The sequence below is a fragment of the Ochotona curzoniae genome, unplaced genomic scaffold, assembly GCF_017591425.1.
Source record: "Ochotona curzoniae isolate NIBS_2020 unplaced genomic scaffold, NIBS_Ocur_1.0 contig_66, whole genome shotgun sequence".
NCBI lineage: Eukaryota > Metazoa > Chordata > Mammalia > Lagomorpha > Ochotonidae > Ochotona > Ochotona curzoniae.
In genome coordinates, this window is record NW_024466512.1 from 18,653,615 (window position 1) to 18,668,756 (window position 15,142).

Sequence of the window (15,142 nt, forward strand, 5' to 3'; positions counted from 1 at the left end):
CTATATCATTCTTTAAAACAAGTGTACTCAGGCTGAGCCTAAAAATAAAAACAATGCTTAGAGCATGGCTTACCGTGACCCTATCAAAAACAACTGGTTGAGTAGTATGAAGGGCGGAGGTGCTAGGAAAGCAAACCCTGGCTTTGAAAGCCAGTCACCCCAGGGGCAGAGACTACCTTAAGAGAAGCAAAGGCAGACATTTAACTTTAAGGAAGTTGTGTATATCTGACAAGCAAATAGCACAGCTTTGCTAAAATCATCTTGGACTAACATCATGAAAAGCCGGACTTCTATTTGGCCTGTAGAGTGTGCATGGACTCAAGATTCCATGGATGTCATCTCCCTTCCAACCTCTCTCTCTTCTCATGCCAGTTGGCACTTGCAGGCCTGTACCTGGTGTCCAAGAGACATTTCTGAGCTAAGAACAGCCCAAGAATTCACCACAGGCGTGACATATTTCCATGAAATCCACTGAACAGGATCTGTAACAATACCGCATGGTTTCTTCAGACAAAACAACGTTCTTGGGCTGATAAATATCTTCCATGTTTTCTTAGTAGAGAAGATTCTCCCCATCTCAGTTTGAAATCTCCAGTGTGTTTCATTTGATAGGTTCTCCCATAGTGTCAGAACTAAAATGGACCTCATGTTGTGTGATGTCACTAGAGTCCTTCCTTCATCAGTTGCCCCAAATAAGCTGTTCCCCATCCCTCTGGATACACAAGCAGAAACCAGCTGTGGAGTGGACAGAGACGCCAGCGGTGAGAGTGTGACAGACGGTTGGAGAGCATCCAGAAGCTATCACATCAAGCAGCGCTGAGGGTGAGTGCGTAAGCCAACACACGCATCTTTCTTTTTTCTGTTTTCTTTTTTACTAAACATTAAATTATTTCTCAGGAAATAAAAAGCTATTTACATTGTAATTATATACAATAAACTACCTGCGGCCTCGCTATTTTCATGCACGAGGCAGGGCCTCTTTCATAAAGGTGCACACACTGTACCGACGGCCACTCCGCACTAACCTGCCTCCTGGGGATCTGAGTGGGAAATGGTTTGCGCTGTATGTGTACATGTGTACATGGGGTGGGCATGGGAGACTACGGGGTAGCTAATGCAGCTTAAATAAAAGGGAGGGGACCACAAGCAAATAGTCTTTGCACTGCCAATGACAAAATAAAGCAAGGAGGCTGTGGAAAGATACATCCTTGTCCTTTAGCACAAGTACAGCCATTCATTCCCTTTGCCTCTTAAATCTTTTCAGATTGCCTTTTGCTTTCAAAACCAAACATCTGCCTGGTCCTTATGAAGGGGCCCTTGGTAAACAAAATGTAAAAAAAGACATTTTTCTGTTCCTCCATAAGAGCAATAAGAGTCATCAAAAATAAAACGTCAGAAAGGTGGTTGAGCACGTGGCTTGCTGGTATTAAACACTGGTGCAGTTGGGAATCTCCTTTGTGCTTTCACTGTTGGCGATGGTGGCGATCCCCCCTGCAGAGTGGAGAAGACACAAGACACGGGGGAGAAAAATGATGCAAATTCCACCAGGGCAAGTGCTTTCTTCATGGCAAAACATCAAGCCACCCAGAACAACAGCTACACAACTTAGAGACTTGCTGAAAAGTGTATCGGAAACGTCTCAACTCTCAGCAAACCAGCATAAAGGACACTGTCCTTGGATGCTCTGCTGTCAACAGCAGCAAAGCCAACACGCCCTGAACTCTTACGATGTGGCAGGCACATTGCTAACAGCATAGCATCTGATTATTAAAGCCAGTCCACAATGCAGCCCCAGGCACAATACAGATTGAGAATAGAATCTCAGGTATTATTCTTCCCTTTCGCAGATGAGAAATACGAGGTGCAGAGAAAGCACAAGGTTAGCAAATTGGAAAGCAAGAAGGCAGATTCAAGACTATCTAATGCAATGTCACATTGGTGTGACTTAAAAAATAACTAGAGAAGCAGACAAAAAGACAGGTGGGGTGGGACAGGGTGGAGAGAAAAACAGACAGAAACAGAGTTCTGATCTATTGATCTAGCAGCTGATTTGCCCTTTAAATGCTGTGACAGCAGCCCAGAGCCAGCCCCAGCCAAAGCTTGGAGTCAGGAACTCCATCCAGGCCTCCCAGATGGGTAGCAGGAACCCAACTATTGGTGCCTGTTACTTCTTCGGGCCTATGTTGGCTAGACGCTGGAGCCAAGGGTGGGCTCAGGGAAGTGAAGCCAAGCAGTCTGATTTGGGAGTCAGAATTGCCAGGCTAAATACTTGCCACCATGTTATTATGAATAGACTTAGAATGCTTTTGCTTTATAGGAAAAGAAATTTTTAAATCCCAGTAGTTAAAGATAACTGGTTTCATTCCTCCCCCACTTCAATCCCAGTGCTTCCCGTCTTGATTGTATTCTAACAGGAAGGTTGTTCATTGCACATGGTCAGAGTGAGCTGGCACATCTTCAAACATGAATACATCACTGAAGCCAATTGCTTTTCTTATCCAGTGCTGTGTGAAAATCAAGCAGAGTTGGATGGTTGCCCATCTGTTTGCAGGAAGAGGATGCAGCCTGGTAGCACAGACACATACATACCTACAATCCGTGTGTCCAGCTCTTTGTCCAGCAGTTCCTCAGGCTCGGTGAAATCACTGAGCGTGATTTTGGGGGCATTCTCATTTTGGCTCACTGACCCAATCATCTCCTGCTCCTTGTCATGTTGGACTTGGGCATAGATGTTAATCCAGGGGATTTTCCTACATGGGGTAGGAGCAAAATCAGATGAAGGTCACAGGAAACTTAGCAATGCTAGGTGATCAGGAGAGAAAAAGCTGCTACCAGGCAGTGCCAATATCAGGGAAAGATAATGCCCACCCAGGGACTCCAGGATCACAAGGACATAGCCCCATGAAGAGCACAAGATGAATGCAAACCACAGAACAGCCTAGAGAATGCACCTTGCACTGGGATAGAAAACAACACAGGTGTAAATAAAGATATCAATGTTGCTTATTGATTCACAAACACCCTTAAAATATGTGCATGTGATGAACTTTTTCAGAGAGCCAGACACTGAGATTCATAAGACTTTACCCACTGAGAAGATACCTTATTTTGAACTTGCATCAACTTGCATCACGTTGACTTCTTTTATATAAAAATATAACAAAATGACAACAAACTCAGCCACTCTCACAAACTCTACAACACCCTTCACAGGTCAACTGCTTAAATGCTTTATAACCAGTTTCCTCATCTGTTCAGTGGGGGAATAATACTATCCTCCCTTTAAGATTGTGAAGAAGATTAAGAGAAGCTAAACGCTTGAGGTAGAAGCAGAGGATAGGTTTTCATTGAAATCTCTTTGGGGCAATCATATCATCTTGATTATCTTCTGATTAGTCCAGCCTTTGTAACCTCCTTTTACCAGGGCTTCTCAAACTTTTTTTTAAAAAGATTTATTTTTATTTTTATTTTTATTGGAAAGTCAGATATACAGAGAGGAGGAGAGACAGAAAGATCTTCCATCTGATGATTCACTCCCCAAGTGAGCACAACGACTGGAGCTGAGCCAATCCAAAGCCAGGAGCCAGGAACTTCCTCCAGGTTTCCCACACGGGTTCAGGGTCCCAAAGCTTTGGGCCATCCTTGACTGCTTTTCCAGGGCACAAGCAGGGAGCTGGATGGGAAGTGGAGCTGTCAGGATTAGAACCGGTGTCCATATGGGATCCCAGAGCATTCAAAGCGAGGACTTTAGCTGCGAGGCCATGCTGCTGGGCCCTGGGCTTCTCAAATTTTAATGGGCTTCAGCATCACTCAGGGCCCTTGTAAAACTGCAGATTGTGACTCAATGGTTTGGACCGGGTAGACGGAGAGTCTGCCCTGTGGTCAAGCTCCCCAACACTGCTGGTGTTGCTGGCCAGTGGGAGCTGCTAGACTCTAGTAACACCATCAAGTTATTTCCTGTCTTCGGGACATTGAACCAATTGTTCCCTCTATGACATATCTCCTCTTTTTTTTTCCCCCTTTAATGAATATACAATATCTGTGAAAGAAAGAAATAAGGTATTGGCCTTGAGTGATAGAATATATGATGCTTACTGATGTGTTTTCTTTCTCTTTCACTATTTTAAAAGCCCTTAGTGATCAAGGCCTAGGTTTTCTGCTCCTGACTTAGCAGAGTGGGGGACACATGACGTCATTCACTGGGCATTTGTGGAGTGAATCAATGAGTTCAAAGCCTATTCTCTTTAGGATTATTCTGTACTACATTCTTCAATAGAAAGACTATTCCGATCATGAACATCCCATCTAGAAGACACTCCTCCCTCCTCAACAATGATGGGGAAATTGGCGTGAAGTTCAGACATTTCACAGATTAAAACTGACACAGATAACATGAACATTTGGGTCATCTGCCGCCCACTGCAATCCAGTGCATTCAATGCATTTTCAAATGAGAATCACTTCACTGTACTAGGGCACATCAGTGATGTGTTCAAGCTTCAGCATTGCTCCTTGTATTCCAATCCCAATAAGACCAAATAGGATGACATTGAATAACCTTTTCCTATAGCTAATTCAGAAGCAAGAGATATATGAAAGCTCCAATGTTTTCCTGAATAATCAAGATAAAAAAAAAAACATGCAGTGTTTCTATCTGGTCAGGTGCTTACATGTTTCGATTCATTTCAAAAGGCACTCCCCATCACTTCTACTGTGTGAAACCATGTTCTCATAATTTCTAAAAATCCTGAATGAATTAAGCCTTTGTAAGGTAGTGATCCACTCAGTTCATGAATGAGTATGCTACTTATTAATTTCTTCTTATCTAAATAGCAATGCAGCCTAATGACTTAGATTTCCTCTAGCTGTGTGTGTTGTGTTGTGTGTGTGTGTGTGTGTGTGTGTGATCTGTACACCTATGGTATGGTGCTGGGGTGATCAAGCCACTCTTTAATCACAGTCGACTGTCTATTCAGGAGTTACATCAGAGTCCATCACTTTCCTTTGCCAGATTTGCCCCTGATGCCTGCGAGGACCGGGATGAATTTGCTCTTATGAAGATTATTCATTTTATTTCAATCTCTAAGAAAAACATCTCACCGCAGGCATATTTTTTTCCCTCTTTTAAAACAGATAGTTAGAAGGGAGTTTTACACCATAATCTACAGCATTTGAAGAAACTGCCAAGTTGCTTTTCCTTTCTTAACACGTATGCTTGCAGAGGTGTTGAAATCAAATCTGGACTCCACTTTTTCAGAAGGGAATGGAGGGAAGCAATGAAATCAGGGGATATGTCTTGGGCCACATAATCACACAGGTTGAAATGAGAGCAGTGAAGAAAGAGACACGGCCTTCTCCTAAAACATATGCAAGCAAGCAAACAACCAAAACCAAAACAAACAAGTGCAGTTTATGTTTCTTTTCCCTAGCTCTGATGAATACCAGAAACTCATGGGAAGAAATTTAGAGAGAACAAAATGGGCTTTCATCAAAGTTTTACTGAAAAAAAAAAAACAACAACAAAACAACAAAACAGGAGATATATGAAAGCTCAAATGTTTTCCTGAATACTCAAGAGAAGCAGATCTAAAACATATAAAGAACTTTTAAGGGCAGTTTTCAGAAATTAAAAGGCACGTCCCAAATGCACTGCCAGAAACATCAGCAAATGGCAGTGAGCGTTCAGGAGCCTGATGGCCTGGGGAGGGTCCTGGGCTTTGGGCACTCTGTGCCAAACGACTGCTCGGAGTATGGAGAAGAGTCCCAGTATCTGGCACACAGTAAGGACTCAATTAAGGGCTTTTTTGAATGAATGAATGTTAAGTAATGCTAGTGAGTTAAGATAGCACTTCGGGCTCTAAAAATGCAGGTGGACAATGAACTGCCAACTTAGCCTGTGTCATCCAAGAAAGCGATCACAAGCCAAGTGTGGCTATTCAAATTGCATGTAAATTAAAACAAAAATTCAGTTCCACACTCACACTACCGTCGCCAGCATTAGTGCAGATACTGGAGGCCTTTCGTTAGTGCAGAAACTGCACCAACTGGAATTTTCAACAAGTGAAGTGGCCAGCTGGGAACAGAGTGAGCATGGAGGAGCAAAGACCCTTTACCATGAATCGCTTTCAGAACCCAAAAGTGCTACCTTCAGGGTCTAGGAGGGCACTGGGAACAAGCTGAGGCTACTGCAAAGTACCTGGCATGAATGAATTAATTAGCATTTTCATCTTATGTAAGCTTCCTAAGAAGTACATTTCTAAGGCATGATTATACGACTTTAGTATGTTCCAACTAAAACATTCAAAGCACTCAGCAATCATGCAAAACATTCTTATGTTCCACATGGGGAAACGGAATTGCCCAAACTTACAAATCCTGAACATTAAAACTAGACTTGTCTTACTGAAGAGTGAACACATTTAATCAGCACACTTTCTAAAGGAAGGATTACACAATTTTAACATGGGTGCAGAATTGCTGTTTTAGTTTCTTGTGTTTAGTAATGGTCATTTTACATCACCCCTTCTGCCAGTTTCAATAATAATTTCTGAATATATGTGGACTTCCATTTTCCTGGCCAGCTTCCCTTTAGAAACAGGAAAAAGTGGAAAGTAGAGGCAAAAAGCTTGACTATATGTGGCATGCCCATTTAAACAGATCTTAGCTAGCTGCAACATAAGATAATGCATGGATCTAATTCACCCGATTTCAGCTACATTTTCTCTATTTAACCATCCAGAATACCAACCGTGTACTAATCTACCAAAACTAATTCTCCTGAAGGCTTGAGACTTTAGAAATCTGGGTGAGCTGGAAAAACTTGTGTTTCCCTTGAGGGAGAGAAAATAATGGGCCTCACAAGCTAGCTCCGACTGACTTCATTTCTTATCCATATATTTGGCGTTCTGATTCTTACATTCACTTGTTTCCAGGACACTTCACCATTTCAGCTTGCCCCCAGGGCCCAGAGAGCATCCAGGAATGAGCTTGTCCCTCTTGGGAAGGGGTCAGGGATGCTCCTTGGGAGATCCATCTGTGTACAATCTAGCCCTACCAAACAGTATGATACCCATAGAATTGCTTTACTGAGCACACCACATATAGACAATAGGGCCTTCTTTTCCCATGTTATGCTCTTTATCATCAAACTCATTTGTGATATTAATATCTCTATTTTCTCAAGAAAAATTAGCTTGTACGTAGACATTAAAGTCTACATACGAACTGAGTGTGGTAAAATATGAAACACTGCTCAATTTTGGACCTAAAAAGCTTATAAAGTATACAAACCATTATTTTCAGTAGATTCGCAAAGTTCTGCAACCATCATCATTTTCTAGGTTCTATCACCACTTACAACTAATTCACACTCAATCATGGTTTCGATTCTTCTTTTCCCCAGCCCTTGATAATGAACACTGAACTTTCTGTCTCCACAGAGCTGCATATTCTGGATATGTGTCATAAAAGTCCAATCATATGACATAACAAATCTGATTATAGCACATACCTCTTAAACTTGTAGATCAGAAACACTGCCAGGCCAACAAACACCACGGACAGGAGCATGAGCATCGCCGAGCTGCTGTGCCCGGCGCTGGAGTCCACCAGGGGAGCTGGGGAGGAACAGCCGTGTTCACTGGGTGATGTCAGTTGGGGAGAGTACGCATTGGAGCAAGGGAGGCTCCTGACTCTCTGGGCAGGGGGAGATGGGCTTCTGTGATGAGAATGACAGCTTCCGTCACAACTCCTCAGGGGGAATAAGCAGCTCTGTGCCACGTGGGGAAACGTGGCTCTTGGTGTAGAGATAAAAGTGTCCATTCCAGGAATGGGAATTGAGGGAGGGCTCGGATGCTGTTTCTCATGGATACCTTCATGCCTGGCAGCATGAGATGGAACCCGCGGTGAATTTTACGGTAAACATTAATGCCCTGTTTCCTTCTCTTGCTCTATGCCGTTCTGGTAAAAGATCACTGGGCAGGCACATTTGGATCTTCCACACATGGAAAGTGCACCTTTAGTAACAACCATTAAAGTAGGCTGTTACAGAGAGCGAGAGGGCATTGCCCTGTATGATACCCTCTTTTTAAAACTTGCAAAATCAGATAAACAGAAAGGAGGGAAACAGAGAGGAAGATCCACCATCCAATGATTCACTCCCCAAGTAACCACAACAGCCAGTGCTGTGTTGATCCAAAGCCAGGAGCCAGGAACCTCCTCCAGGTCTCCCCAGTGGGTACAGGATCCCAAGGCCCTGGGCTGTCCTCCATTGCTTTCCCAGGCCACAAGCAGGGAGCTGGACAGGAAGCAGAGCTGCCAGGATTAGAACCGGCACCCATATGGGATCCCAGTTTTTACTTAGGTTCATACAATGATTAGTGAATCATAGAGATTACGAGAACCTGATAACTCTTCTTTGAAGTTTAAAAAGGGCAGAAAAAAGAAAGACGGAAAAGGGAGAGAGGGAAGCAGGATGAATGGATAGTTTGGTGGAAGGAAGGAAGGAAGGACGGACAGACTAGTTTCAGGAAGTCTAGCTTTTCTCCAAACTATCCAAGGATCAACGGCCAAGCCACTTGTTACAGAGTCTTGGTGCCACGTGCAGCAGATATCTCCACAGGGATTTGATCAAACTCTGGGAGCCACCACCACATAAAAAGGGCCTTGTTAGAAGCCATTTTCACACACTGATGGAGAAGTACTTCCCCACATCACCGCCCTCTTCTCCCCAGAGTAACAGACGGACTAAGGCACTCACTGTCCATGCCCAACAGGCACTCACCTAGAGTTAGCTGTGTGACGTACACAATGACTTGGACTCCTGGCTTCAGCTCAAACTGGACCAGGTTTTGGTTTAGAGCATTAAATAGTGTCTCCACAATCTGAAGAGAGAGAGAGAGAAGAGTGAGAGAGACTGACTGCATGGAAACAACTCATATGATAATAGTCCTTCATGTACTAAGAACCCTAGGAGAGCAGTAACCAAAAACTGACCATGTTCATTTAGGGGACAGGAGACTGGAATAACTTTATTAATTTGGTTCTCACAGCCCTAGGCACTCTGTGAAACCAAGCCTGTAGTTAATATTGCTTACTTATACTACAGAGAAGAGTGAGATGGAAGGAGGTGTGTCTACAATCACCTGGGGAACTGTTCTATTCAACTCCTAGTCCAGGGCTCTTTCATCCATGTCTTGATCGCTACTGGAGACAGATTGTTGTAGGTACCAATGACAGAAAGCCAGCCCATCATTAGCTCTTCAATCTGATCAGGTAACACACAGGATATGGAGGCCCCTACCAGGATGAAAGCAGGCACAGATTTCCCCCAGCCCACTCCTCTGCTTTTCTTATCTTAGAGACAATGGGAGGCAAACATCAAAGCAGAAGCTGGCTCCTTTTATGCACTAATTTTTCCTCTTTACTTTTGCCCAGCAAGTCTGAGCACACATAACATCGATTTAATCATGCTGTAATTCCCACATGAAAGCTGAGGCCGACTTAGGCTGTTGTCCCTAATTCTTATCTCATGTATGGGCCTTAATATCACAGCTGCTATTCATCACTCTAATTGCCTATTTATCTAAATGGATGGGTATTGTAGCTTCCAAATATAGTTCACACACGCCACGTGATTTGTCAGAATAAAGAGGTCTTGTAAAACGGATGTGTGTGTTAAAGAGCTCAGTTTATACCTGGCCACACGGAAGATGCATATTTGTAGTTCCATGAAACTCTTTCATTTTTTTTTTCTTTTCAGAAAAGCTGATTGCTGTGGCATCTATACTGCTTCTGGACTAAGGATGGACACAGGGACAGGGTGACGGCTGGGTGACTCCTAAGGGGACACAGAAATGCTTCTCTGTGCAGTGATAATCTCTTACAATAATTCAAGTGTATCTGATTCGTGCCCGATTCCGGTAGATTCGTTCACTTATTTCTACCAGTCCTGAAGCAGCATCCTGGGAAGACAGGAAGGAGTGAGGCAGCGCAGCTGGCGTTACCCCACACTGGCAGGAGCAAGTGGGTGAGCAGTGGCTGGCCGCCTCCTGCTGTACCAGGATGGCGAGCAGCTCTCAGGAGCTCTACGCTCATTTCATAAGGACAGTAAATCACAATCTCTTTTAGATATACTGGCTCCTTAGTCAAACCAAGATGAAGCAATTCATCTCTCTCCAGGGAAACATGTTTAAATGCAGTTCATTTTCTCCCCAGGAGCAGAACTTAAATTGACCAGGCTCTCTAGGGCTGGCACAGTTTAAAAAAAACAAGAAGCACAGATTCCCAGACATGGATAGGAAAACAAATCTGCTTCCCTTTCATCTCTCAGAGCAAAAGATACAAGAACACCATCCTGTGGAATGAACGGGGTAGGACTGCTGGGCCCACCTCTGCTGAACATAAGAGTTGACCTGCATGTGTGCTGACTTTGGGGAAAGATGGTTGTCCTTTTTGTAAAAACAAACAAACAAACAAACAAATAAGACATTTCTATTTGAAAGGCAGTTACACACAGAGAGACTTCCTCTACTGGTTCACTTCCCCAGTGGCCATAAAGCCAGGAGCTTTTTCTGGGTCTCCCACGTGGATGCAGGGGCTCAATGACTTGGGTCTTCTATCTACTGCTTTCCAATTGACATTACGCACATTAGCAGGGATTCAATCCAGCACCCATATGAGACGTCAGCGTTGCATGCAGCCAATGGCTTTAGCTGCGAAGTCGCCGTGGGCCACAGCTGGTTGTTCTTCGTAACCATGGGTACGGTGTGGAGTGACAGGCCAATGGGCCAATGGGGAGAGAGCTTGTCCCTCTTACTAGTTATCAGTGACTGTCCACTGTGAATGAGCATCACGTTTTCTTTCACTTACTTGTTCCAGGTCTGCTTCATTGCCTTTCCTCCTCTCTGTCAAGTTCTTAGGTGGAAGGATGAAAAGCTCTGCTGACGTGGGGAGGCCAGGGAACACAGCAACGAGGATCTGGTCTTCTGGGACACTGGTGACCTAAGAAATGTTTAGATGCATGAGAGAAGATCCGGAGAGCTGGGCTCCGCCAGCTCAGTAGCAGGCAGCAGATCATGCTTAGCTACAAGTCTCCTGGAAGCTTCTTAAAAGGCAACACTTTTGAGTTCCTCAATGCATGTGTTTTTAAAGTTGGTGGAAAATTGAATTTTTAAAATGTCTATTTTGATGCAAAAAGATTTTCAAATATATGCACAGTTTTTTTTTCATAATACATAATTTCCATAAATCACATGATGCTTATATGCATGGATTGAAGAGATTTTTGGTAGGAAATGAATATTATCTGTTATATATCCCATTAACTCTTTGAAGTTCCATCATATACATTCAGGCTTTTTTCTTGTTTGAGAAGTCAGGTAAATTTCACTCTTGCCTCTTCTCTTACATACGCTTGACTGAAATTAAAATGGCACCCCAACTTAGTTTTGAAACATTGCTTGTTGGGAACACTTGCAAAAATTCCTCCCATATTTCCTATCTTTCTGCACTAAGAGAATGAGATCTTGTCAGTGCTAGTTAAGCAAACTGGTGAATAATAAGGAACAAACAGCTATAAGCAAACATGGGAAATGCAAAGGGCATAAAAGGCAGAACAATGTTAACTTTTAGTGTTTTTGTTTGTTTGTTTGTTTTCTTTTAAAGAGGCTGAAGTGAGGAAGTCCTCTCCTCTATTCCTGGCAGCACTCAAAGTCAATGCACATTGTCAATTTGGTCTTCAAAAGGCCAGACAAATATTGATGCCTTTCATTCAGTCATTATATTGTGGTACCTTTGTCCCCAAGACAAAAAAAAATCAAACTACAGGAGAAATCATGAGAGGGGGGAAAAAATGCAACAGTATTACAAGATAGCAAGTAAGTGGAAGAAAATGCAAAACATTCAACAAAAATCAACTGATTATCAACAGCAGATAGAGGACTGCTCAACCATTAACACGAGCAGGAATGACAAGCAGTAACATGATAGCCGCATTGTGACCAATCTCCTTACACTCCTCTTGTGATAACTCTATAAAAATACAATGGCCTAGAATAAAACAAGGAAGAGCAGCCACTGCTAGAAAGCTGAGATTATCAGTGAATTTTTCTATTCCTGAGTGATGAATAAAAGGGCTATATTGCTTTTGTGATCAAAACTTCAAAGTCAGATGCCCTCAGAAAGCAGATTTCGGACAAAGACACGCTTTGAGGTTCCATCCTGCAGCAGCCTTATTTGTTTCCGCGTGTCCCTCCTGCAGGTCTTTTTATCCACAACAGCTCTCTTGCCCATTCCACTGTTACGTGTAATTTGTGATTCAGCTGAAATATCGGCCTCCTCCAAGACACCCACCTTGACTCTCTCTGCCTTCAGTGACTCTACTTCCGTTTCTTACCCAAGCTCCTGCAGACTGACCATGTCCACTACATTACAGGAACATTTGTCTAGTACTGTGAAATCCTTTCTCTGACAGGTTCCTCCTGTGCAGTTGCCAAAGCACTCCTGAGCATCTTTTAGCTACCCTGGTGTTCCCCATGATGCTCCACACACTGGAAACTCCCTAAGTAGGTGCTGCCTTGAAGAGAAGCAGTGGGTTGACGATTTTCCATTTGCTCAGCTCTAATTCTACCTGGACCTCAACTAACAGACTAGATTTAACTCTCAGGGTGTATGAAGACACTTTCATTTTCATCTTCCACCAACAATCCCCTTTACAAAAAGTTTGGAAGTGAGGTTTCTTTTATACAACTAACTGCTGTGTTACTACCTTCCTCCCCATCCCCACCCACAAATGTTCTTCTAGGTCTCACATTTCCTTATTCATTCTGCTTCCTTTCCATTAGCACTTTACGCTACGTCTGTCCTGGGTCTTGCTCCTCTGTGTTGTGAGTTATCAGTGGTCCTGCTTGCCCTGCCCCTACATCTTGGGGAGTAAGCGTGGTGACCACCACAGCCTCAACTCTCCAATCTCTTCCTCCAGTAGGACCCTCTGCTTGACATCCAGACCATTTCACAATCCTGGTCACTTTCACTCAATCATTTTTCATGTGCTCCAAACTCATAGAGAACAGATCAAACCATGACTGCTCCTGAAGTTTCTCCTTCACAGTGTCCACTTTGACTAATGGCAACGCCTGCTGTTTTCGGCAGGCAGGCACTCCTTCCCTCCTTCCCATACTACATTTTGTAAAGTCAGCAATTCTGTTTAACATGGGACGTAGACTTTGCTATTCTTTACAGGATATTATGTCTCACAGACTACTACAGCGATCTATTTCTTAAAACTTTAAGCTGTTTAATATTTGTTTGAGAGGCAGGAAAAGAAATGAGGTGGGAAGACACAGAGCAAGAGGGAAGGGGAAGTGAGGGGATGAGAGAGAAGACAGAGGGAGCAAGAGAGAGGGCATTCACTGAGTCGCTACCCAAATTCCTGCCACAGCTGGGACTGGGCCTGGGCCAAAACTGGAAACCAAGAATTCAACTGACAGGAGCCTAGTTGCTTGCACCATCAGGTGCTGCCTCCTGGGGCTTGCATAAGCAAGAGGGTGGGGTTAGCAGGTAGGACAGTGCCAGGTACTCCACTGTAGGACAGTGGCATCTCAGCCCCTAGAAGGATGACCTGCCCCCGCAGTAGTGTTTAGACTAGTCATTTCTTTACTTTCATTCTTTTTTCAAAAACTTCTCCTCTTCCCAATCCAGGCCTCTAAATTACTACTGTTACAGGTGGACCATGAACAGTTACCACTTTATCAAATAAATAAGGCTTTTACATTCTCCACTCCCAAAGGACATATGCCAAATATCACTTAGTTTCTCAGATCTTTAGTAGTGTGTCCTAACCATCCCAGCTAAACTTGAGCCACACTTGCCTTTATAGTGTATACACTGCTACACGACGCTTTTGCCACTTTCCAAATATAATGTACTATCTCAACATGTGGCTCATCACATACCCAAAAGATACTTCCCTTACTTGTTAATCAGAATTCATCCTTTTCAATACAGTAGTTCAAATCCCCCTCAAAAATCATTTTGATAAGTTCAGTGAGTATTTATTGAATCATAAGTTTTTGCTAATTCTATCCTTCCTTGGATAGAACAACAATTTTTCCTACATTCCTTCCTTGGGGAAGCTGGCCACATCTCTATCATATATTTAATAGTACACTAGACACTTCCAAAAATGCAGTGTTTTATTCATCATTATATGCTAGTATTTTGCTGTGAGAAAATGGATAACAAAACCTTTTTACTTTCTGTAAGGCAAATCTGACCTTGGGTTAACTCAATAACTCTATGATCCTGCTAGAACGTTCTGTTTCCTGGCTAACAGTCTTCTGGTTAATAAGATCTTCCTGATGGATAAAGGGTCAGATATGTATATTATATTTTAAGAAATGAATGAATGGCTAAAACTAATGGTTCGGTTTATTTAGGGAATAAAGCCTCTTTCTCGAAAAAAAAAAAAAGGATAAACATTGGATCTATTTCTATCTTCAAACTCTAGACTGTTCCCTCTCTTACCCTCCCTCCCTTCTCTATTCCCCCTCCTTCTCCACATGTTCCCTCTCTCCCCTCACACTCCTTCTCTTCCTTCCTTCCTTCCTTCCTTCCTTCCTTCCTTCCTTCCTTCCTTCCTTCCCTCCTTCCCTCCTTCCCTCCTTCCTTCTTTCCTTTCTTCCTTCCTTCCCAGTCTCTATTCTTTCCTTGCCATTTTAATTTTATGGAGAAATCCCTTTCATCTAACTACAGAATTCTGGTTTTTAAAAATCACAAAAATACACTGCACATGATATTATCAAGTTCTTCCTCTATCCACAAAGACTTAGGCAAAGATAAAGTGAACTTACTTTAATAAGAGCTTTCTTGATGACATTGCCAATATCTTGCCTCCATTCGGGAATATCAGGATTATGGTAATCCAGATTAGGAGAAAACGACAAGAGCTGTGACTGGAAGTATTCTGCAGGAGGGAGAGAGTCAGCCAGTGAATCTGGGAGAGTGAGATTAAACAGGGAGTGTTCTTTGAGGAGACCCATAATTGCTGTGTCTCTTGGGGAGTGTGCTCTTTTATAAGCCTGCAACGTTAACTCCTCATTTTCAGTCCATTTCTTGGCTTCTGGAAGTAGAATTTCATGATTGA

At 43.0% G+C, this 15,142-nt stretch overlaps 1 protein-coding gene across 1 annotated transcript in view; it reads right to left on the reverse strand.

The window, feature by feature from the left end:
* Positions 1-1,413: 1,413 nt before the first annotated feature.
* The window catches only part of SORCS3 (sortilin related VPS10 domain containing receptor 3), a 546,072-nt gene continuing 532,343 nt past the window's right edge, over positions 1,414-15,142 (reverse strand). The window contains exons 22-27 of the mRNA XM_040991786.1: positions 14,850-14,962; positions 10,870-11,001; positions 8,783-8,882; positions 7,511-7,616; positions 2,590-2,750; positions 1,414-1,491 (exon numbers count right to left, since the gene is read on the reverse strand). Coding sequence (XP_040847720.1) covers positions 1,427-1,491; positions 2,590-2,750; positions 7,511-7,616; positions 8,783-8,882; positions 10,870-11,001; positions 14,850-14,962 — 677 coding nt within the window. The 3' untranslated portion in view covers positions 1,414-1,426. The remainder of the gene's footprint in view (positions 1,492-2,589; positions 2,751-7,510; positions 7,617-8,782; positions 8,883-10,869; positions 11,002-14,849; positions 14,963-15,142) is intronic.